The sequence below is a fragment of the Myotis nattereri genome (genome assembly GCF_964212035.1).
Source record: "Myotis nattereri genome assembly, chromosome: 4".
Taxonomy (NCBI): domain Eukaryota; kingdom Metazoa; phylum Chordata; class Mammalia; order Chiroptera; family Vespertilionidae; genus Myotis; species Myotis nattereri.
In genome coordinates this window covers 88,628,794-88,654,961 of record NC_138079.1, presented here as the reverse complement: position 1 = coordinate 88,654,961, position 26,168 = coordinate 88,628,794, and the positions used below count along the sequence as shown (strand labels likewise).

Sequence of the window (26,168 nt, the reverse complement as noted above, 5' to 3'; positions counted from 1 at the left end):
TATGGCACTACACATTTGTCAAAACCCACAGAATGTAGAGTGAACCCTAAACTATAAAATTTAGTTAGTAAATTTTCTGTAAACCAAAAACTGCTCTGAAAAACAATCCATTTATTAAAAAATACCATATAATATATCTATATCTAGCTATGCTATACATTTTTAAAAATATATTTTTATTGATTTCAGAGAGGAAGGGAGAGGGAGAGATAGATAGAAACATCAATGAAAGAATCACTGATCAGCTGCCTCCTGCACACCTGCTACTGGGGACTGAGCCCACAACCGGGGCATAAGCCCTGAACGGGAATCAAACCATAACTTCCTGGTTCATAACTTAATGTTCAACCACTGAGCAACACCAGCCAGGCAATGGTATACATTAAAAAATAAAATAAAATTTTTTTTTAATTAATTTTAAGAGAGAGAGGAAGGGTGAGAGGGAGAGAGAAACATTGATGGGCTGCCTCCTGCATGTCCCTCTACTGGGGATAGAGGCTACACCCAGGCCTGTGCCCTGACCAGGAATCGAACCAACGATCTCTTGGTTCATGGGCCAATGCTCAACCAACTGAGCCATACCAGCCAAGGCTATATCTCCTATACTTTAAATTTCAATTTAACATTAAGACTTTTTTTTTTTACACTGGCAAAGGGAAGTGCAGCTGTGGTAGATGTGTTCAGCAAAATATCATCTAGAATTTGCTTTTAAAATAATCCAGTTGGGGATGGAGGGACAGCAAGGAAGAGGGGGAAGTCAAAGGCCTAGATGAAACTAGATGGGCCATGTGTTTCTAATGACAGAAAGTAAGTAGTGTTAAGTATGTAGAAATTCATTATATTATTAATAATAAAAGGTTAAGGGGAATATTTATGGTTAACAATTAAAACTATAAGTTTCATATGGAAACAAAACATACCAAGGTCTTTCAAAATAGCTACCAAGTACCTTCTCTTATATAGTATTAATCAAGATATTATAGATAATCTCATGTGAAGGATGATGTTTCATAAAAAAAAAAAAAGGAATATATCTACACTGAGATGAGCCATCAAACACCAAAAGTAAATAGATACTAGGGGCAAAAGCAAACTAGATTATATAAATAAGACTAATATGCTCAAAAAAGCCCCCAAACAACCATATCAATTTAAATTTTAGGGCCTGAATACACCAAAACATATTAAAAAGCAACAAAAAAGAATTCACATACCAATGTGAGTAAATTCAAGACTGAGATGATATAATCTGTGCCACAAGTCTGGCAATTCTCCAGTTGATCTAATCCATATGTAATGACCATGTCACAATGTATAGTCATGCTAGGATCCAAGCTGCCGAGCAAAACACCAACACACTCATTAGCAGCTGTCAACACAGCCTCAGAAAAAAACACTTGATTTGCAGCCGTCACACATCTCATTACTCTGTATAGAACCTGCAAATGGGGAAAACAAGCAGCTTTTTAAAAAAATTCACATTCTTCCACAGAGCAAAAAAATATTTTCTATTTAATGCAGTTTCAACTGAAAATTAACTGCCTGTCTTGTCAGTAGTCTCTTAATATTCTAGTTCTCAGAGATTGAATAATAATAAGGGTATTTTTAGTACAATACACAAAAATGATCTTGCCCAAAAAATTCTATAGTATTATTGTGACAGGAAATGGAATTTGCCATCCTCTATTTCCATTCTACCAGCTTCCTATGCACCCAATATCACTAAATGGCTGAAGTTCAGAATCTTTATAATCATGAAAACACACCAGAACTTAGAACAGTATTAACAGCATTGGAATAATCTGCCATGAGAATAACTTTTTGTAATTTAGCATCTGGGCTTTGGCCAATCAATACCAATACTTAGAACTCCTAGAGACCCTTTTAAAATGGAACATTTAAGACACCTTTAGCTTATGAAAGTTCATGTATTGATGGTCTCTTTTGAAAGAAAAGTATTCTCATTCATAGCATATGATACCTACATGAAGATTATGAAAATCGTGTAGTTTCCAATCAAAACCCCCACTATAATAATCAATATTAATGTACTAAATTTCTAATAAGAATAACTTTGGGGGAAAAACAACACATTGACACAAAGATAGCTCTAAAATATTTCTGTAATAGTCAACAACCACTACACATAAGTTTTTAAAACCTATGTATAGGTTAAAAAGGCCTAAAAGACCTTCATAAAATAATACATTTAATCTCTAACTATCCTAGAATACTATTATATTCCTTTTGTTTTTTACTTGAGTTAACATATTTCAACACTGAAGTAGTCATCAAACAACCTCTTTGAGATAGCTACAAAGAAACAAAGATTAAACCATTTTGAGCAGGTTTAAACTATCAACATCCTCGTTTTAATTATCTTCAAGATCAGTCATTTCTGCTCAAATACACAAATAACTTACCAAGAATTACAAACATAATTAATGTCCTATTTTATCTAGCAATATGTTCACCAAAAGTAAATGCTCATAAAAACTAGAGTTTTGTCCAAACAGTAAAATTTTAATTATTTAATTTTTTTTGCTGTATCACACAATTCTCCCTTCTTATTCAAGTAGAGTATAATGATGGGGTTCATGTCTTATGTCTATTATCCTGACCCACTCACCAGACATTATACAGTGCAGCTGATATTGGGGGCTGCAGAAGTGTGGCAATCTTATAACTGGCCTCAGATTTCTACACATTTTAAGTCCTTATATCTTTATATCCTTTAATGTCAGCCTATCAAGTCGTTTCATCCTGTCATATTCACAGAAAATTATTTTTTGAGGCTTTCTCTATAGTGTGCTATTTTTAGTATGTTGAAAACTAAAAGGAGACTCAGTAATTTAAAAGTAAAATAATAATTATTAAAAAACAAAAAATTTTAATATATGTTCAAAACCAAGAATAAATGGGATCAATGAAGGATCTCCTAATAGAAAAGTTCATGGACATTTTAAAATTCACAGTGGCCTTTTTTTCATGGGGAGAAAGGAGGAAGTAGGAGTAGGATGGAATATAGTAGAATTCCCAACTTTCCTGGCTATTTAAGAAAGCAGCCAAATACATACATGCTAAATAAATTAAGGGTTAATAACAGAATACCAGGTAAACAGAAGCATTTATAATACAAAACAATTTTATTCTTGAATAATACTTAGAACTCCTAAAGACACTTACATCTGTTACATATGCCTCAGTAATTGGAGGACCCCGAATTGGGCTGAAGCGTTCCCCAATGCTCCTCACCACAGTACTAAATACCCTGAGAAGAGCTGCCAGCTTTGGTAATGACACTGAAGGAGGAGGTATGTCTTCATCCACTGACTCCCCAGAGGCCACATGGCTGAGGTCCTAGAAGTGAATTCACAGCATTCTTATTTAAGTAAGACACTTTATAGTAAATTTTTACAAATCAAGAGGTAGAGAAAAGGAAACATGAATCTAGTTGTAAAAGTAGATTTCACTTCTAATTAAATAAGCCAATATTAACCTCAGTAGATTAAGGAAATAACCTCTGTACCAATTCAGATAGGTATTGATAAAAAATGAATTGTAGTACATATATTATAGTTTTATGTTGGTATAAATGAAGCCAAAACTGTTGCCATTCCTAAATTGTTTTTTGGTAAAATCTCATTCCAGGTATTCAAAATACTCAACTAAATAATAAGTACCCCACACCAACATTATGCATGCACAAACGAGGCATGCACACACGAGAGAGAGAGAGAGAGAGAGAGAGAGAGAGAGAGAGAGAGAGAGAGAGAGAGAGGAGAGAGGGGGGGGAGAGAGAGGAGAAAAAGAAGGAGGAGGGGGGGGTAAAAAGTATAAAATCTGGTTCCCAGATTTATAATCTAGTTGCAGAAATAAGATATATTCAAAAGGAAAAGATTAGTAAAAAATGGGATACTAGAACCAATATAGCACTACTGATAATTAAACAATCACGTAATGAAAGAGCATTAGATTTTATGGATATTAAAGGGATGAGTCTCTGCAAACTAGACTAAGTGGCTTCAGAGAGGCAGATCAGTTTGAAAGGTGGGAGAGGAACAAAGACTTCCAATGTATGGGGGGCAAAGAAACATGTGGAAACAAAATATTCCCTAGCTTTTCTCTGAAAGGGGGCAAGTAGACTGGTGCCATTAAAAGTAGTGAATTCGCCGAAACCGGTTTGGCTCAGTGGATAGAGCGTCGGCCTGTGGACTGAAAGGTCCCAGGTTCGATTCCGGTCAAGGGCATGTGCCTGGGGTGCAGGCACATCCCCAGTGGGAGATGTGCAGGAGGCAACTGATCGATGTTTCTCTCTCATCGATGTTTCTAACTCTCTATCTCTCTCCCTTCCTCTCTGTGAAAAATCAATAAAATATATTTAAAAAAAAAAAAAAAAAAAGTAGTGAATTCTTGCCTGCCCAGCATGGCTCAGTGATTGAGTGTCAACGTATGAACCAGGAAGTCTCGGTTTGATTCCTGGTCAGGGCATATGCGTGGGGTTGCGGACTTGACCCCCAGTGTAGAGCTTGCAGGAGGCAGCCAGTCAATGATTCTCTCTCATCATTGATGTTTCTATCTCTTGCTCCCTCCCTCTTCCTTTCTGAAATCAATTAATAAAATATTTTTTAAAAATGCAGTGAATTCTTATTGGCTAGAAGTAGCCAAGGTACAACAAAAATATGAACCTAAATCTTAATGGAAGCTTGAACACCAAACAAGAATTATTGTAGATCTGAGTAGGGAAGAAACCCAGAAAGATTCAGTCAAATAACAGCAGGTTTAAGCCGTAACAGTAGGGCCAGGAAAGCCAAAAACCAGTAACAGAGACTTCAGCAGCACCCTTAAAACTGCTACAAGCACTTGTACAGCTGCAAAAGTTGGTGGAAGAAACCAAGTCTTGTCCTCCAAAGTATAATCTACGATCTCCAATCATGTAAGAGGAAAGTCTTCAGGGGCTTTTATACTTTTAACAATTCACCTCACTTTTTTTTTTTTTTTAATCCTCACCAGAGGATATGTTTTTACTGATTTTAGAGAATAGAGAAAGATCAATCGGTTTCTCATACATACCCCCACCAGGGAAGAACACACAACCTGAGTACTTGCTCAACTGGGAATCAAACCAGTGACCCTTCAGTGCACAGGACAACGCTCCAATCAAATGAGCCACACCAGCCAGGCCTCACCTCACTTTTTAAGTCTCTTTTAGTTAACAAAAAATAAGAGTGAACTACAGAAAATGTCTTCAGAAAGCTACCAGCTACCAAGATGATTTCAAGCTTTGCAAAATCAGGCCTACAATTTTTCTTTCAGTCTTTTCAGTAATTCTGCTGGTAACTTAAAAACTCATCTAAGAAAAATAATACATTGGCAATGGTCCTATAATTCCTGTTCAAATGTCAGGTGGTCTGATTTACTTTAAAATAAATATAGCACTTTAAGATTTTTTTGTTTTGGTAGCAATTTATTTTTTTCCTTTTTATTGAATTTACTGGGGTGACACTGGTTAATGTTTTTTTTTTTTAACCAAAATTTTAGGAAATAACTTTGTCTATACTCACCTCAGCATATGCCTCCATATCCTCTAGAAACTGACCAAGAAGAGTAGTAGAAAAAGCGAGATCAGCTACCCAAAATGGCTCCAGACTCTGCAACCACCCTAAGAATCATTTAAGAAAGTTTTAAAAAAAAAATCCAAATAAAAAATATATTTGAGAGCCTTATTTTCTGGTTTTCAACTTTCCAACTCTTAAAACACGACCTGTATCACAAAACCAGGACTACTAACTATTAAGCATGCTAACCATGATTAACCAACATCTTTTAAATGCTGCAAAAATAAATGTTCTCCAGAATATGTATCTCACGTCCTTATTTTTCAGCAGATTTAATAACTATATTGTCACTATACACATGGCTTAGACCAGTGATGGTGAACCTTTTGAGTTCGGCGTGTCAGCATTTTGAAAAACCCTAACTTAACTCTGGTGCCGTGTCACATATAGAAATTTTTTGATATTTGCAACCATAGTAAAACAAAGACTTATATTTTTGATATTTATTTTATATATTTAAATGCCATTTAACAAAGAAAAATCAACCAAAAAAATGAGTTCGCGTGTCACCTCTGACACGCATGTCATATAGGTTCGCCATCCCTGGCTTAGACGAAAATGCCACAACCTACCAACAACCAGCCTGGTTATTTATCTTAGGGCCACAGCTAGCCACCAAAGGTATGCACTGATTTCCCCAGAATAAATGACACAGAACCAGATTCACCTGCACCTTATTTTCAAAATTTTACTGCACCAAATAAGAGAAACTATAGCATTTAGAATGGGCTAAAGTGCCCAAGTGAGTCTTGCTAGTCATTCACTTAAACTCAAAAAATTTTTTTCTTTATCATTTATGACAATTTTCTAAATTAATCCATGTTTGTGTGTGTGTTTTAATTTAAAAAAAAAAAAAAAAACAACACAAGTCACAAATATCTAGGACCTTCCGTTCTATATTTCAGGATATGACCACTATTATATCCCCTCCTACCAGCACTTAGTTAAGTCCTTTCAATTTCTTACTGGAGCGTTATAATCTCTACTTGGACTCTCCCTATCTACTACAAAGTACACAATTTTCTTTTAAAAAGCTAAATTACCTAACAAGTAATGTTCATTTATAATAGCCAAACTGTACCTATGAAACAATTAATAGCTTTGAGGGATCAGTGCTCCTTCCCACAATAGTTACATAATTGGTATATGCTGCACCACTTACCAGACACCTGCTGTGTGAGCGAAGGTTTCTGAGTATGATCTATATGCCATCCAACTAATATATCAACCGTATCCTGGATGGAAACAGAGAAGGGCACCAAGCAATTTAAATTTAAGGTCTTACTACTATTGCACTTGTGGATGATTTCAGAGTAAGTGGCCCTAGAAAGGACATCTACTGTCTACCTACTTGACATTTAAAGTGAACAAGGGAGAGGGCAGCCAGAGGAAAATGGAACTTTGTTTATGACACTGATAAAATATTATTTTTCTTTAAATATCTTAGGGCATGAGTGTCAGAAAATAGATAGTGTTTTTTTTATAAAAACATTAATGATGCACCATTCAATCCTGGATCCTTGAATATCACTTAATTATACTCAAAGGAGCAGAAACTTTGTATTCTACTTGAGTTCCCAGGTCCTTATACATGCAATCAATCTCTCACTCCATCATCAAAAAAGAGGGGATTGGGATACTCACCCTAAAGTTAGTGCTGAAAATATGAGGGTAGCATCGAGCTACCAAAAGAATGCACTTAACACATTTGCAAAGTAATTCTGGTGTATCCACATTTTCAAGAATGGACTGCAGGCTGGTCATTACAAGCTAAAAAAAAAAAATTTGCAAGCCATGAACATTCAACAAAACAGGAAGAAAACAAGCAAATTAGGTTCATTATTTAATAGTGACTGTATCCAAATCTGACTATAATACCAAAGAAAATAAGTTCTATAGTTTTAGCTCAAAAAAAGTTGAAAACATTTCATTCCACTAAAGTATTAGGCTGGAAACAAATACTGTTTTCTCCTGTTTGATGTCTGTTAAAATTATTTCTAAGTAACGTCTATTTACATTATTCCTAAGTGCTCTCTTTAACGCATTGATGTGATTACATTTCAAATACAAAAACTAATATGTGCTTAGGAACATTTAAAAAATACCACAATTACTTTCTAATTAAAAAAAGAGAGCAGTTTATGCTTGAAAATATTAATACATGCTTCAAACTGGAATGACTTAGAGATTAACATGGCCCCAATTCATGAGTGACTTACAGGTTCATATTATCACTACATATTTCTTTTAAATAAATAGATGGCATACTACTCATAGAATATTTTGCAGCTATTTAAAGCCACTTTTTTCCCCAAAAAATGAAAGCTTGTCTTTACAAAAGAATGTTATAAATATAGAAATGCTAGAATTAGAAAACAAACATTATCAACAGCCAATGTTAAATCATCTATAGACAGAACATGAATGGATGCTAAAAATCATTGAAATATTACCAAAAAAAACAGGATACCCGGGAGGTCTCAAAACATCATGCCCAGATTAATCAAAGGGAGAAAAATAAACCTTCACAATGGAAAGACCTAGTAGTCTTCATCTCAACCAGGTAATCAAACTCTTCATCTCAGAGAATAAGACAACTTGAAGTTATGTGCCTACTGGTGTGATGCAATAGTAAGTATAAACTTTCTATGAAGTATTGGTGACCAAAATGTCTAAACTAAATCTAATCAGAAAGAAATAATCAGACAAGCCCAGAAAGTAGATCATTCTACAAAATAAGGGGGACAAAAAGTTACAAAGAACTGTTCTGAGAAAGATTAAAGAGGCACAAACCAAACACAACGCATGAATCTTGATGAGATTCTGGGCCGGGTAAGACAAAAGATATAAAAGACATCTCAGAGGTAACTGTAGAAATCTGAATATAGGTTGTATTATGTAATAAAATTAATTATAGTTTTGTTATATAAGAATAGCCTTACTCTTAGGCGATACATGTCAAAGCATTATGGGGTAAATTGTCATAATATGTGTAACTTATTTTCCAATGATTCAGCAAAAAAGTATATGTGTATGTATAAAAATAAAATAACTGTAGCAAAATGTTAGTAAGTGACAAATCTAAGTAAAGGATGTATAGTGTTCACTATACTGAAGTTTCCTGTGGACTTTAAAAGTTTCAAAATAAATATTTAGGGGAAAGTTCATAATATAAAAACTATATACGATAGCCTGGCCAGCGTGGCTCAGTGGTTGAACATGGACCTATGAACCAGGAGGTTACAGTTAGATTCCCAGTCAGGGCACATGCCGGGTTGCAGGCTTGATCCCCACTGGGGGGTGTGCAGGAGGCAGCAGATCCATGATTCTCTCTCATTACTGATGTTTCTATCTCTCTCTCCATTTCCCTATCTCTCTGAAATCAATTAAAACAAACAAACAAACAAGTAGGATAAGCCCTTTTGGTGTTATGCTGTTTAGTTACAGATAATTTTCTAATCTTTTCAAAAATGTTCTTCATGACCTCTATAATCAAGGGAAAAAAATGCATCCTTTAAAAAGGCAGAATAAAGTAGGACTGATATTAATTTATACACAATTATTTTACATCACTTGGAATAAGAATATTTGACATATTATCAAACCTAAAAAAGCCTAGTATGACTTGTGATGTTCATACTTTTTTGTCTCCCTCAAAAAAATGTGAAGCCCCTCCTATTCCATGAAGTTCCTATTTTAAAACCTGCAAATAATTCTAGTACTAAACAAATTCAAAGGAAAGCTTCTAAAAAGCCGAGGGGTGGGGAGTGGGAAACCTAACTTATTTTAAGGCTATCTTTAATGTGTCCTTTACTCAAATTCAAAAAGAGGAATTTTACTTATATCACATTTACTATCAGTAGATAGCTCTATTCTAAATTTCCTTTTTTCAAGCTCCCCTTCGTAGGACATGTATTAAAGACAATTTTCTTTCCAAGCACATCATCAAACACCCCCTCCCCCCAATCTTACCTGCATTACAGATGAAAAGGCTTTCTTTTCTCCTACAGTCTCTAGTGCTTTGTAGGTGGCACATAAGTAGAGGAGTTTAACTTCATCTTTTGCAGATGAGCTAAATTTGCTAAAAATCCATTTGAAGATCTTCTCAGCCTCATAGCTCAGAGAAGCACAAAGAAGGCCAAGACAGCAAGCGCCTTCTTGTCTCAATTCCTGAAGCAATTTGCTACTGTATTTATTTTAATGCAAACAAAACAAAATACACAAAAAGCTTAAGCTTTCAAGGATGATAAGAATGACAATATCTTACAAAACAATGTCTTAAATGATTTTTTTAAAAATTCTATTCAAACTACATAAAAGGTTGAGATTTTACTCACTTTAAATATTCTCTATTCTCTCTATCCTGCAGTACCCAAAAGCACCTTAATTAGACACTGGACTTTCTTTTACAGATTCAATTACTTACAAACAGTAAGGAAAAACCAAAAAATACTAAAATTCATGCTTTCAATTCCATCTCAAGCTTTACTAAATGATTCACAGAAAAAGGCAGCAAAAAATGATTAGATAAAACACACTATAAATATATACTATATAATGTTCACTATGTAAGGGCTATATAAATAGGAAATTCCTAAGTTAAACATAATAAACTTAAAAGAATAACAACACTCATTTAAGTATAATAGGTAACTATATAAAATAAAACAGTAAGGTTCATGACCTGCTGAGATAAATTGTGGGTGCTTTCCAACACTGCAATTCTTTGGAAGCCACCATACAAATAAATGATTGCATGCCTTTGGAGAACCCAAAGTAGCCTCATAGACTAGGTTTGAGCTGCCCAAAAAAGGAAGATCCATTTTACCTTTACTCTCTAAGCAATTTCAAAATTCTCTAGTTTATAAAAGTTAATTGCATTCATTCATTCATTCATTCATTCATTCATACCTGCATTAAGAATTTATGTCACTCTATATGTCAATCCTCAATTATTCAGTTATGTTAACAAATTTTTAAAAAATTATATTTCCTTTCAAGTATTCCATTTGTAGTCAGTCAATGGTTATTAACATATAAATACTTTAACACAGATAAAGACGACAAGAGAATCCAGTGAAACATTAAACAGATGTTCATAAATGAAACCAATGGGTTTATCTTATTTTTTAATGATTTCAAAAAAATATACCTTACATTTTAAATTTAACCATTGTTACTTACCTTTCATTAAGCACATCATGTACAGCAGTCAAGATATTATCCAATTGTTTAACCAGTACCTTAAAAAAAAATTTTAAAAACTTCAAATTCCTGTACATTTAAGAACAACATTGTGTACTTTTTTCTTGTGTCCCCTTCCAAATTATAATTGGACAACAGCTCACAGTCCCCAATTAGCATATTTCAGGAATATTACAAGTTTCTTTTCAGACTATGAAAAAAATTTATCCATATAAAACAGAGCCATGATCATCAATGAGGGTAAAAAACTCAAAAGGCTTGTTTAATTTACTCTGAAATGCATTATTTAAAAATGAATTAGTGGGGAGAGATGAGTATATAATAAAGCAATATGGTAAAATGTTAATGACAGAATTTAGATGATGGGCATATGATGTTTACTATAAAATTCTTTCAATTTTCTGTATATTTATAATTTTTCATAATAAAATTTAATAAAATTTGGGGACTGGGGGAGAAGCTTGCTTTGAATCAAATATTATTTGATTCACCATACAATTTCTCATTAATTTTTCTCTTACTTCATATCAAATTCTTAATTTAACATTAGGAGAATTACTTGAGGTAGAGAGAAATATGTAACTGCTCCTACATTTTGTCCTTGAAAGAATTTTTCCATTTATTTGGTCCTGATCACCAGACCAAACTTACCCATGAACAAAATATGTAACCCCTACCCCAATTTCACATATGAAAAACAACAGATATTCTGTTCTGAAACACAGAAAAAAATTCGAGGACAACACAATACATGTATTAAAAAGCACTTTACTGCAGAACCAATGTGGATCCAACAACGGTAGATAAATTACAGAATAGGAGCATCAAATTCTAGATCATCGTAATACAGGCCAAATTTATCTGGAATAAGAAATCCCTGTTATTGCTCCTTAGAAGCAAACCTTTTCCCTTATTAAACCACTCTGGATAGCATTTACCTAGTTTATCATGGAAACACAAAAATTACCAACATTTCCAAGCACGCTATACTTACCAGTTTATTTTCTGGTTGCTGAATAAATTCCTTCAATTGCTTTACAGTAGTCAGTCTTCGGTCTCTGTCGTCTTCCCGGGTGATCCTCCGAAGAAGATTCGACAGTCGAGACTCATCAGAGTAAGACATCGATCGCTCTGTGAATATAAACATTTTGTTATCCATCGAATATAAATAAGCGTAGAATTATATCCCAAATATTTTAAAGTACATAAAAAATTATAGTCCGCTGGACAATGAAAGCAGGTCCCATCACACTTGTGTTCATCACTATATAAACCAAGCCCCAGCAGACAGCTGTGAACATGACAGACCCTCAGAAGAGAAAAACCTCATTCTATCTAGAGCAGTGGTTCTCAACCTTCTGGCCCTTTAAATACAGTTCCTCATGTTGTGACCCAACCATAAAATTATTTTCGTTGCTACTTCATAACTGTAATGTTGCTACTGTTCTGAATCGTAATGTAAATATCTGATATGCAGGATGGTCTTAGGCAACCCCCGTGAAAGGGTCATTCGAGCACCAAAGGGTTTGCGACCCACAGGTTGAGAACCGCTGTTCTAGAGGATTAGCTGAGAATTCTGTTAAAATAAGATTAGGAGACTGGGTAAGACTTTGAAGATTTTAAAAAAGGGTTAGAAATTGTTTTCTTCAGATCTGTTCCAAACTGATTTCAACTTCCAAGTAAAGAGCATGGGTATGGTAAAAGACTTCAATAGGTTAGGGGTAAATTCTCAACCAGGGAGAATACAGGCTATATGCTTCTATTTCTCACCTAGGTATCCCACTGGGAGGCTCAGAGCCACTTGTTCACATTATGATCATTTTCCTAGCACAAAGTTTTGATGAATTGAAATCATGTTACACTATTACCTACTATGTGCAAGGTATGCTGCCAGTCAGAAAGTGGCAAATCAGAAACTTTCTTCCCTTTACTTTTTAATGACAAGAACAAGTGGGAATGCTCAAATAATGTTTGACAATAATAAAGATGCATTTAAATACTAAAATTTTCTTTTGAAGTTTCAGCTGTGCTATTTATTATAATTAACCAATGTACATTAACAAACCATATCGAAGGGTCTGACAGTTTCAGTTCTAAGGCACAAAAGAAAAACTACAATAAATTACAACATATGAGACAAGAAATAAGAATTTCTGAAATCCCTAGCCCATTGAATATTTCAGTAAGGATGAATACAGAATATGTCATTAGGATACCAGACTGGAAACCTAGATTCTATTTACAATTCTGCCAACTGCCTAACTCAGAGTCTGGGAGGAGAAAGAAATTAGACTAACAGCGTTAGAGTCGCTTTCCAATTTCTATCATACGTAAGTCTAAGACTTCAAACACTATTTAGAAACAGTACAACCTCCTATTTAGCATTCTACTTCTGGAAACTTATCCAAAAATAATCATTTTTCAAAAGCTACATGCACAAAGATGTGCACCAAGATCCACATAACACATACATACACACCCCCCAATGGAACAAGTCATAAACTAAATGTCTAAAGAGTAACTCTTCCCAACAAAGTGTATAAATCAGAAATCTTGATTTCACACTCAGTTTTACCAATACAATAAATTTCTCTTGTAGGAAAAAAAAGATTTTTTTTACCTCTAATCCCCTGAATTTTCAGGGTACTTTATCTATATACACTGAGGCTCGTGTTATAAGGCAGAAAGAGGCATGATTGCATTTAACTTCAGAAAGGGTCCACTCCATGTATACTCATATCCCCCGTAGGCATTAGGGTTCAAAGACTTGCAGCAATAAGAGCCCACTGTACACATTCAATAGCCACAATAATCAGGAAAACCCTTTCTTTAAAATCTTACCCAGTCTTCCAATCTTATTTTAACAGAATTCTCTTCTAAAAAGTATTAAAACTTCCTGGCAGGAATTTACTCTTAAACAATTCACAGGAAAAGGAATGTAAAATATTATTGCGTGCACAGGTTTTTCAACTCAGAGTAAATTAACCAATTCACACATATGCAAGGTATTAGTACAAAATAAGGTATCTAGGAAAAGAGGAGATACAGGTCTTTGTGGAACACGTGTGTGGTCCCCAGTGTGCCCAGTCTTACCCTGTGATTTCCTCATGTCTTTGATGGCTAATGCACGACTGCCATGCTGAACACTGGTGAACTCAGGGATGGTCACATTGTTAACCCTCAGCTCTTGCCCCAACGACTTCCGACCATAAGTATTTTCCCCAGATCCTCCATTGACACTGTAACCACCTAAAAATAGCAATATTTACGTTATTTTTTTTTAAATATATTTTATTGATTTTTTACAGAGAGGAAGAGAGAGAGATAGTTAGAAACATCGATGAGAGAGAAACATCGATCAGCTGCCTCCTGCACATCCCCCACCGGGGAAGTGCCCGCAACCCAGGTACATGCCCTTGACCGGAATCGAACCTGGGACCTTTCAGTCCGCAGGCCGACGCTCTATCCACTGAGCCAAACCGGTTTTGGCAATATTTACGTTATTTAAATATGGCTCTTTGTTTCACTCAATGAATTCCTGAGAGTTCAGGATCTTATTACCTACTCTACAGTTCAACCAGCCTTTGCTTCTCTTACCTGTCCCTGCGCTGCCGGCCTTGAAACCATCTTTTAATTTCATTTTAATAACTTCAATAGAAGATAAGAGAAATGCAAACTAAAGTCAGATTTTCAGGGCGGGAAGAGATTAACAAATGAATTTATATGCATAACCCATGGCCTGGGTAAGGGACTGGAGCAGGGTGGAGGAGGTCAAGGGGATGGGGAGGGGAGTCTGTAATACTTTCAACAATAAAGATAAATTTAAAAAAACTTTTAGGCCCTGGCTGGTTGGGCATTATTCCAAGCACTGAAAGGCTGCAGGTTTAATTCCCAGTCAGGGCACATGCCTGGGTTTCGGGCTTGACCCCATTGCAGGCAAGTGCAGGAGGGCAGGCAGCTAATAGATGTTCTGATGTTGTTGTTGTTTTTTTCTCTCTCTCTACCTCTTCCTTCCTCTCTCTCTAAAAAGATCAATAAAAATACCTAAAAACAAAAACAAAAAAATCTTTTGGGACAATCCTGGCCAGGTAACTCAGTTGTTTAGAGCGTCAAAACCCGATATGCCAAGGTTGTGAGTTTGATCCCCAATCAGGGCACAAGAATCAACTAATGCCTTAGCTGGTTTGGCTCAGTGGACAGAGCATCAGCCTGTGGACTGAAGGAAGGGTTCTGGGTTCAATTCCAGTCAAGGGCACATGCCCAGGTTGTAGCCTCAATCCCCAGTAGGGGGTGTGCAGGAGGCAGCCAATCAATGATTTTCTCTCATTGATGTTTCTATCAGTCTCACCCTCTTTTTTACTCTCTGAAATCAATAAAATATATTTTTTTAAAAATCAACCAATGAATGCATAAATAAGTGGAACAACAAATCTGTTTGTCTCTCTCCACCCTCCTCTCCCTTCCTCTCTAAAAATAAATAAATAAATAAATAAATAAATAAATAAATAAAGCGCACTTTGGGGAAGTCTAGAGAAGAGATGGTAGTCGACAGAGACTTCAGCCTTAGTGAAACTGTATTTTTCTTTTTTGGCAAGGAAACTGCATTTCTGTATTATATATATATAAAGTGTTTCAATTTTTTAAATTTAAGGGGATAAACTTATGAAGTTTCAAAAATCTCACTGTATTTTATATACATATAGTTTTTAAACCACCTAGCTCTAAAGTCCAGGGTTTCTTGCCTCTGCACCATGGTGTGCTGCCTATTATGAACTGCTGTTTGCTTTGACATTTTATTAAATATAAAATAGCTATATTCTAAGCATATTAGAAGAAAGAGGTGCAGAAGGGAGAGAAAGGGCAGGGAGGGATGGGTAGGTTTAAAAACATAAAAAGCATGCCCCTACCAATAAGGAAATATATATATACCCTTTTCGTCATTCTGTATGTCAGCGTGGACTCTGGTATCATCGTGCCTTTGCCGAGACACCACAGCTGAATTCGAAGGTTGCAGTCCATAAGAGGAAGACCCACCCCTATCTCTGGATGAAGAATATTTTAAATTATCTGGGTCGGCTGATGCACTATCAGTTCTGTAAAGAGAGAAGAGTATAAGATTAGAACTTTAAACAAATATTTCAATAGTAATTTTCAACCGGTGTGCTGCAAGAGGCACACTAGTGGTTCCACAAGAATTTTTAAAACATGCAATGCCAGACTATTTAGTCAGTAATACTGACCTCTTTTCTCTTAGATTACCAAATAAAAAATATGGCAACAGCCAATACAACAATAGCTGTCCAGTGTGAATGGATAAAAATTAATATCTTTTTTATTTCCCATTGATTTCTAGAGAGAGTGGAAGGAGAAACATCGACAGGAGAGAGACACATTAATTGGTTGCCTCCTGTACACACTCCTACCAGGGCTGGAACCTGCAACTGAGGTAATATGACCTTCAATGAGAATCAAACCTATGACCCTTTGGTCCTCAGGCCGACGCTCCAACCACTGAGCCAAACTGGCCAGGGCTATACCTTATTTTTTGGTCAGATTGGTGTGCCACAGAATTTTAGTAATTAGTCTATGTGTTCCTTGAAATTAAAAAATCACTGGCCCAAGTAACAAATCTTTCTTTTACATAAGCCTCTCTTTCTTCTCTCCACCTTTTATATTTTTTAAATCATTACTCTTATAAATAAGCACTCCAGTGTCTAATAAGTCTCAATGGATGAAATGCTCATTTTTCAGCTCCTTCTACTACTATTCTAAGGATCCATTTAGAAATATGAGTCACTACAGGATTAAGATTCCCAACTTATCCCACTTTGCTCAAGACTTAACTGATTTTACCACTAAAGTCCCATGTCCTAGGAGAGTGATGGCGAACCTTTTGAGCTCGGTGTGTTAGCATTTTGAAAAACCCTAACTTAACTCTGGTGCCGTGTCACATATAGAAATTTTTTGATATTTGTAAACACAGTAAAACAAAGACTTATGTTTTTGATATTTATTTTATATATTTAAATGCCATTTAACAAAGAAAAATCAACCAAAAAAATGAGTTCGCGTGTCATAGGTTCGCCATCACTGTCCTAGGAAGTCCCTCAGCCCTAGGCAAACTGGGACACTTGGTCAGCCTGGTCCAGAATTCTCTTCATAAAAGAAGTTCCTTAGGGAGAATGCCTTAAAAAAGAGGCTTTTGTCTGATTCATGTTTAGAATATGGAAGGATTTATCTTCAGTTGCCCATTACCTTTGCCTATCTGGGAAGTGACCCTGTCAATTGTACACAGTGGCACAGAGTGATATGGCAGAAGGAGGGCCAGAGTGTAGTGTTCCGGGTAGCTTTTGGATCCTGCATTTCATGGAGAGGACTCAGGACTTCCTGTTAAGACTTTAAAGGATTGTGATCCTGCTTTCAAGACTACTTGATGAGAGGAGAGCTAATCTGAGAGCATAGGTGGAAGTAGAGCCCTAAATTATGAACTCCGTGGAAGACATGGCCCCTGAAAGCCAAGGTGATACCAAGTCAACCATAGAGTACCACCTAGAGAGAGAGGAAGAGGGACAGGGAGGAGCAGGAGGTAAAAGAAGTAGTTCTTTCTCCCAGGAGAGATTTATCAGTGGGAAAAATTAATCTTCCCAGTTGTAAAAAAAACACTGGCAACATATGAGGCAGTTTCAAAGTTTTACCAAATTACTATTTTTAATATATATATTTTTTTATTTCAGAGAGGAGTGGCGGGGGGGGAGGGGAGAAACAACAATGATGAGAGAGAATCACTGATTGGCTGCCTCCTGCATGCACCACACTGGGGATTGAGCCCACAACCTGGGCATGTGTCCTGACCAGGAACAGAACAGTGACCTCCTGGTTCATAGGTCGATGCTCAACCACTGAGCCATGCCAGCTGGGCCCAAATTACTTTTAATGTACTGCCTCATGGCAATGTAGCATTCTCTCTCTCTCTCACTTGAATGTGTAACTTATTTGATGGAAAATAAATTATAGAATGATATTTGAAAGCAAGTTCAGTGGGATATAAGGAAAGAACACATTAGTTGTGAAGTAAGATTATTCTAATGAACTGCAATACTGAAAGTTACACCAAAGATTCTTTAACTATAAAAAATACCTATTAAAGTTCTAAAAAGTGAGGAAAATGAAAGATATCAGGAACCCAATAAAGCTCAGTTTAAAGGTTGCAGCTCATAATCTATTTAAAAATCAAACACTGTCAGCTCTGGATGGATAGCTCAGTTGGTTAGAGCATCGTCCTGATACACCAAGGCTGCAGGATTGATCCCCAGCCAGGCACCAATAAATGCATAAATGAGCGGAACAGCAAATCAATATTTCTCGTTCTCTCTCTCTCCCTATATCTCTCTAAAATTAATCAATAAATGTTTTTTTTAAATCAAGCATTATTCAGGATAATCCTGGACACTTGAATATTAATAAATGAGGGGCCGTAACCGGTTTGGCCCAGTGGATAGAGCGTCGGCCTGCGGACTGAAGGGTCCCAGGTTCGATTCCGGTCAAGGGCATGTACCTTGGCTGCAGGCACATCCCCAGTGCGGGGTGTGCAGGAGGCAGCTGATTGATGTTTCTCGCTCATCTATGTTTCTAGCTCTCTATCCCTCTCCCTTCCTCTCTGTAAAAAAATCAATAAAATATTTAATTAATTAATAAATAAATAAATGAGGGGTGCAGTTCTAGGGTAAAATTAGTGTCCTTATCCAAGGATCAGCTCTATGCCTCAATGTCCTCATCAGTAAAATAGAGAGCTAAGCTTCATAATTTCTCATGAACCTTATTCTTCCAAGCATTGATCATAAATAAAGTATCAAGAAATAAGACAACACTACATACCATATGGCAACATTTTTAAAAGTTCCTCTCCTACGGATACTTCTTATGAGAAAAAGGGCCTTTTGAAAAATCACTTTTATGATACTTACTGAAAACACCTTCTGAACTCATAATTATTTGGAAAACTTAAGGACACTGGCAAGAGCAGAAGCTACTCTATTCCTCAACCCCCATGACCCTACCCCATATATAAAATGACTACAGTGTTTGTAAGTATATTTAATTTAGTTATCCTTTCATTGCCCTCACCCACAAAAATACTAAACATGAAACCTTGCAAAGGCTCAATCAGTCAGACACCCTGATCTGTACTTCTGTAGCCACTGTTGATACAGAATACAAACAATAAGCCCAATTAAACTTGGATCCCTAAGTGTCACAAGTCTAAATTATTCCTAAAGGCTCTCAATTTGAAACTTGATAAAATTCCGTAACCCTAGCATACTAGAAGAACTAAGACTTCATAATGGAGTATCTCCTTCAAACATACAGGGTTCACTAATCGATAGACAAAGCTCAATACTTTCAACATAGGGGAAAATAAAATCAATGAAATTTCAAGAAAAATGTATGAGGATATTTTCTAAGTATACTAAATCTATAAGTACTTAAGTACCACTAACTCTAAGTGGAGCGTGAGGACTTTAATTTAAAGGGAATTGAAAAATAAAAGAGCATATGAGCTTTCCTGACAGGTTTTGAACTTTTTGTATGTTTGGCATCTAACACAACCTGGGAAAGAAAGATGTTAGGAAATGAATGAGTGAAGGAAAATAATTCTGCAACACCTAGAATCTAGGTGTTGAAATGAAGTCTACTAATATTCAAATATCGAAATTTCCTTTTTCATTATGTTTATATATCACATATATTTCTCTTTTAGATATTTGTATTATTTTCTGGTAGCATAGCAGTAGACTTAAAGCAGCAGAAAAAACAGATCTAAAAAAAAGATCTGGTCTCAAATCGCAGCTCCAGCACTGAAAAAGTACATATGACTTTGCACAAGGTTACTTATCTCCAAGCCTTGGTTGTCTCTGGCTTAAAATGGGGGTAATATCTATCTAATATGAACGGTTGTTGTGAGGCTTAAATAAGATGATGAATTCTTAAAAATACTCAGCTTATAGCGTACATTATCATAGTACTAAATTAACTCGTTTCCAGTCTAACAAATAATGTATAAGCAGTTCATGAACATACGAAGACAATCAAAATAAGTTCTTATGCTCAATATATAGCAGATTCTAAGTTCTTCATTGAAGAAATTAAGCAATCTATTCCTACCAACAAATACATTTCTGACTAGCGAGTACTGATTTCAAACTAAGTTGAAAAAAAAAAGAAACAAAAAACACAACAATAAACAGGAGTGACTTCCCAATTTGTTAGAAATACAGCTTTTTAAAATTCCATGAGTTAGGACCATCAAGATTCCCACCACCTCCATAATTTGGGTTTTCAGAGATGAAAATCAAAATTTTCACTAGGGTAGAACCACTGTCTAAAAACTCCCTAACTGCCAAGTTCTTTTAATACTAACTGATTAAAACATTTCCAACCAGAATTCAAGACACTGGTATTCTGAACACAGAAAGCACAAATGGTTCAGCATTTACACAAGATCTCCATTTTATAATTTCTAGACTGCTTAGGTCTCAAAAAAAAAAAAAAAAAGTCAGTATCAGGCTGTAATCACCAACAAGATTATCCCAGTCCAATAAACAGAAAACTGTTAAAGAACAGAAATGAACACTTAAAATGAGGCAATCAAAGGCATAAAATAGGAAATGCAGATTTGAACTCAAAGAGGCAGGCATAAATGTTAAAGTAGTTATAAGGGCTGAAAAAGCTATCATCTGCCAGAATTAGTGTCTCAATTTAGTGATAAAAGAAAATGTATCTGTTGTGACTAAGAACTCTAGAGCAAGGATCCAAAAATACCTCCATAGCCCCTTTAATACTCTAAAAATATTATGGAGAGAAAAAAAGAAATGCATAAATTTCCCCAAAATGATTAAACTGAAGTTAAAGCCTGATGTACATGCCACACGAGAGGTAAGTTTCTAAAGCTCATACCTCAAAAATCGCATACTGTATAATATGGAGCCTTTGTGATGTTTTGCATCAAGTCAATCTGTAAGACAGTAGTTACAATATTAGTGAAGGCAGCGAGTTAAAACATTTGTTGTTCACACATGAAGCAAATATCATTCATGGATTAGGTGCTTTTAGTCAAACTATGGCCCTCTAGGTTTCATATGTTGAAGCAAAAACTGAAATGGAAAGCCACTCTGTGCCTTAGAGGATAGAGAGGCTTAAGGGGGCAACCAAAAAAAAAAAAAGTTTAATATATAGAAAAATTTAAATGTTCCTTATAACATACAAATCACATGCAAATATAGTTACCGCTCATTTTGGTGGTCTATTCTTAGTATATAGAAAATGTAACAAATCTGAGGAGTCATTTTTGAATGACCCAAATCCTTAGACCTCAAATCAACAATCTACCATATATTAGAGGATAGTACCTCCTGGATAAATGTGGTCTTGTGGTCCAGATGGTCTTATAAGCATTATAAATAACAAAAAAAATAAAAGAATAGAAAAGAAGGAAAAGAAAAAGAGTCTTTCTGGAAGTATGAAGTCAGGGAATTCCCTATCAGGAAGCATTTCCATAAAGCACCCTGAAATGACTTGATGCAAACACCACACCTGGTGGTGCTAGGGGAATAAGCATCATATTGCTTCAAGTTGTTTTTAAGTAGGCTTATTAAGGAATTTTGCTCTTATGGTGAGATCTAATTTGTAATGGTTATCAACCAGGAAATAAGATTATACTAAAGCCAATGAGGTGGGAATGCATTTGGTCTCTAAAGCAGGGGTGGGGAAGGTGCAGCCCACAGGCCATATAAGGCCCGAGAAATCATTTGGTCTGGCCTTGCCACGGCAACCACAGGTGTGACTTAAAATTCAATAAATCTAGAAGCTTTTTTCATAGCAACATAAATTTATATTAAGGGAATTATATTAAGTGAATGATGTTATAAATATCCAAATGGCCCTTGTTAGAGAAAAGGTTCCCCACCCCAGCTAAAGCAGTGATAACTCAGTGTCACTGTCACAAAGCAGTTGTAGGATATGCCGAGTTTTTCATACTAACAGTTAATATCACTTGAAAATGATTTACCTTTTTTAGAAATAAATTCAAGTATATCCCTGTGATGTCTCTTACTCACCTGGATTCAGACATGCTTTCATGAGGAATAAGAAAAAAGGTGAAACTATGCATAACCTTGGGCCTTGTGTACATCACTTTCACATTAGAAACACTACTCTAAAATGAGTGTAGGGCTAAAAATTTCATTTGGGAGACTCAGGGATTTCATTATGTGAAACTCCTCTTGTAGGAGAAAATAGTAAGTTCAAATTTAATGAAACAGAATTGAACCATCATGCCAAACTTATAAATGAAACATCAGTTTTACAATATTAAAAAATATTACGTATATATAAATTCTTGATAAAATTTCCTTAGCTCCTTAAGTATTAACTGTCTATAAATAGGTTATTTGTCACCAATTTTTAAGTATTACTCAAACTCTCAACTAAACAGCCACTGTGGACTCAAAATATGAAAATACATTTACTGTAAACTTGTAAGACTCTTTACCTTTCCCAAAGAGAGGTCTAGCCTTCACCCTGGAAGGTCCTCTCTAAACTCTTGGAACGTCATCCCTAATAAGAGTGTTACTGTTCACCAGGGTTTAGGGTCACACCAGAAAATGTCACTTTATAGTAAAGGATTTCAGTCACATGAATCATCTCAATCCCCAGAAGGGCTGGAGACTAAGTTCAGCTATGTGGGCAGTCAATCATGGCGCCCCAATAAAAATTCTGGACACCAAAGCTGGGGTAAGCTTCCATGGGTGGTTAATACTCCATGCTTATTGTAATGCATCGATACCAGGAAAGTAATACTGTTCACAACTCCACAGGGAAACAACTGGATGCTCCACATTTACAACTTTCCTATACTCTGTCCTATGCACCTTTACATTTGGCTGATTTTACTCGATATCCTTTAGCTGTAAAAACCTGTAACCATGAGTATAAGGTTTCAATGAGTTCTTTAAGTTCTTCTGGTGAATTATCCTACCTAAAAACAGTCTTGGGGTCCTCCCAACTTGCAACTGGTGTCAGAATATAGGTGGTCTTATGGATCACGCCCCCTCTAACTCTGCACCTACCAGTATATTTAAAATCACTAAATATATTCTAATCCAAAATTTAAAAGACTAAATTTTGTTTTTTAATAATATCTTTAGCGAACATAATAAAGAACTGACTTTCAGTGCAGTAAGTCCTCATTTAACACTGTCAATAAGTTCTACAACTTTAAGTGAAATGACATACTAGTATAACAAAACCAGTATTGCCTAATTGATATAAATAAGAGATAAGATCCTATGGTGTCTTATGGAAATTATACCAAAACATTATTCAAGGACCTGCTGTAGTTTATGTCCCTTCCAAGGAACCTCATGCACCCGCTATTAGCAGACCTTTAATCAAATTAACCAGAGGGAGAAACAAAGCAAGTTAACTCTAGGAGGTGTACTACATTGGATTTTAACCTTTGCTTCCGGTGCACAATTGTCTTCAGTGAAAGGCTGGTGAACACACCACTCCTATGTAGTTCTAACAACTGGGTCTTCAATGCTGTGCACATTTCCCTACTCAGGGGGTCTCACCTTTCCAAAACAGCTTTCAAACTTTCTGTACCTTCTTCCTCCTTTTCCCAGCACTGCCAGTGGACTTACAGATCCCTGCTTCATAAGAAAACCCCTGGTGAACAAACCATTCTATAGCATTCTCAATTAGAGCTAGTAATTTTGAGCTCCTACAAGTCTGGTAGGCAACTTACCCAAGCAGTTTACATACATTTATTATAATCCTTAACATAATCCTATCAGTTACCATCTTACAGATGAGGTAACTATCATTCCATTACTGACCTAAAAGGTGCACAGCTTGTAAAAGGCAGAGGAAGAACTCAAACTCAGGTCTGTCTAACTTTAGAGTTCTTCAACACTCTGCCATTGCTGCCAACTTCTTTCCAATATTCCACAAATTCACCTACATCTGCACACACAGCCTTTCCATCACCCTTACATAATGGAACAGGTACACCTCATATCTACAGCAACCCTCTGGATCCAGACATTCCCCCTATCTTCTAAGGTATGCCTGGGATCTCCCACTTTCCTTTATCACATCATCAGCATATAATAAGCACTCTCTAGTCTTTCCTTTGTCTCTAGTCTAGACTCTTCACAGACAAACCTCTTGAGAAAAATTTATCTTCTTTGCCTTCACTCATTTTTCAACTATCTGTAATCTGTGTTCCACTATCAGCACTCCACTGAAACTGTTCCTACCAAAGTAGGAACTTTCACTTATGGCCTACTTGTCTCGAAAATGCCATACATCCGCCCTGGTCAGTGTTGCTCAGTTGGTTGGACCGTCATGCCATGCACTGAAAGGCTGAAGGTTCGATTCCTGGTCAGGGCACATGCCTAGGTTGTGTATTCACGGGGTACATACAGTTGGCAGCCAATGTTGCTCTCTCACATCGACCTCCCTCTCTCTAAAAAATCAATCAGCCAATCAATAAAATAAAAAAAATCCCACACATTCTTTTCAGTTCACCTTGCTCAATGCTCCAATGACTTGCTTTAGACAATTGTCTACTCACAGTGTTTCTCAATACCACTCTAAAATTTTTTTTTAGTAACTTTAATTCCAGGGGTTCTTTCTACTTTTTCCCAGTCTAAGCTCCTTCTTCATTCCCTTTTAAACAGCATAGATTTCATGATCTATCATTTTTTTTCTCATATTTTTATTGATTTCAGAAAGGAAGGGAAAGGGAGAGAGAGACTGAAACATCAATGACGAGAGAGAATCATTGATTAGCTGCCTACTGCACACCTCCTACTGGGGATTGAGCCTACAACCCAAGCATGTGCACTTGACAGGAATCAAACCTGGGACCCTTCGGTCCGCAGGCCAATTCTCTATCCACTTTAGCCAAACCTGGTAGGGCTAGTGTATCATTTCAATAACACTCTTGCCAATCCCCTAAACCTCCTTTAATATTTTCCTCACACCAATCTGGCAAAATCCAACCATGGATAAACCCAATAATCAATTATCCATCATCCATCAGTAAGCACCACATTCTTAGGTACTTCAATGTTAATCTCCCATTTGCTACATGCATTATCCAGAACTTCCCCATTCTCTTCAGATTCCAAAATACTCTAACTGCCCCCACACATTCTGTCTCAAACACACTCACAAACTCTCACCTGCACCCAATTCTAGAGGCCTTGATTACAACTTCATCTACTTCCATCTTTTAAGTTTTCCCACCAAACTGAATCCTCTCCTTAAATATATAAAACATTCTAATGTCTTTTCTTTAAAAATACAAAAACAGCCCTGGCCAGCATACTGGAAGGTTGTGGGTTCAATTCCTAGTCAAGGGCACATTCCTGGGTTGCAGATTCCATCCCCACCCCAAGTCAGGGCACATGAGGGAGGCAACCAATCAATGTATCGCTCTCTCCCATTGATGTTTCTCTCTTTCCTCTACCCCCCAGCCTTCCACTCTCTTAAAAAGAAAAAAAAAAAGAAAAAAATCCATGGGAAAAATATCCTCACTCCTCCAGTGAAGATTAACAAAAACCAAAATTTTTAAACACCATAAAAAATTCATCAATCCCACATATCCCTCCACCAATAATCTGCAAACAACGAGTTGTCTCTACTCTCCACTCCCATTTCTTCACTTCTACTAGCTCCTCAATCCTCACTGATCCAATTTCTAATCTACCCCATCACTTTTGGCAAAACCATCTATGACCTCCAGGTTGCCAAATCCAAAATATAGTCCACGCGTCATCTTACTCATCCTCTCAGCAGCTTTCACAGCGCTGCTGAGCAGGGTTGAGCAGGTTGTGGCCTGCACAAAGGTGCCTTTCAGAGAGGAATGAGGTGGGCCGAATAAAAACCATTTTAAAACATCCTTACAAGATTCCTCTATGCTCAGATCCTGAGGATTTAAAGTAACTGGACTCTTCCCTTTCTTTGGCTTATGGGATGTTATACTCTATTTCTCCCCACCTCTCTGGTCCTATTATTTCAGGAGCCTATAAATGTTTGCTCAGTCTCTTCTACCAATCCACTAATCTTGGAGTTTCTCCAAGCTTAGGCCCTCTATTCATCTTCCTTAGTACTCTCCCTCAATACGTGCCAATGGCAGTATTTATCACCTACCTGTATTCCATCAACTCCCAAACACAACTGGCTCTTCTCCTCCCAGAATCCCCATTGTAATAAATATTTTTCTAATAAACGGCACTATTTGATCAGTCAGATATGTGTCCCCGATTCTAAGTCTCACCT

General features: G+C 36.3%; 1 protein-coding gene across 2 annotated transcripts in view; it reads right to left on the bottom strand.

The window, feature by feature from the left end:
- The window catches only part of SMG1 (SMG1 nonsense mediated mRNA decay associated PI3K related kinase), a 109,289-nt gene that overhangs the window by 62,072 nt on the left and 21,049 nt on the right, over positions 1-26,168 (bottom strand). For both annotated transcript variants that reach the window (XM_081089851.1, XM_081089852.1), the window contains exons 2-11: positions 15,753-15,916; positions 13,917-14,072; positions 11,818-11,954; positions 10,803-10,861; positions 9,591-9,804; positions 7,263-7,388; positions 6,781-6,853; positions 5,565-5,662; positions 3,187-3,360; positions 1,215-1,439 (exon numbers count right to left, since the gene is read on the bottom strand). In XM_081089851.1, the coding sequence (XP_080945977.1) occupies positions 1,215-1,439; positions 3,187-3,360; positions 5,565-5,662; positions 6,781-6,853; positions 7,263-7,388; positions 9,591-9,804; positions 10,803-10,861; positions 11,818-11,954; positions 13,917-14,072; positions 15,753-15,916 (1,426 nt within the window). The remainder of the gene's footprint in view (positions 1-1,214; positions 1,440-3,186; positions 3,361-5,564; positions 5,663-6,780; positions 6,854-7,262; positions 7,389-9,590; positions 9,805-10,802; positions 10,862-11,817; positions 11,955-13,916; positions 14,073-15,752; positions 15,917-26,168) is intronic.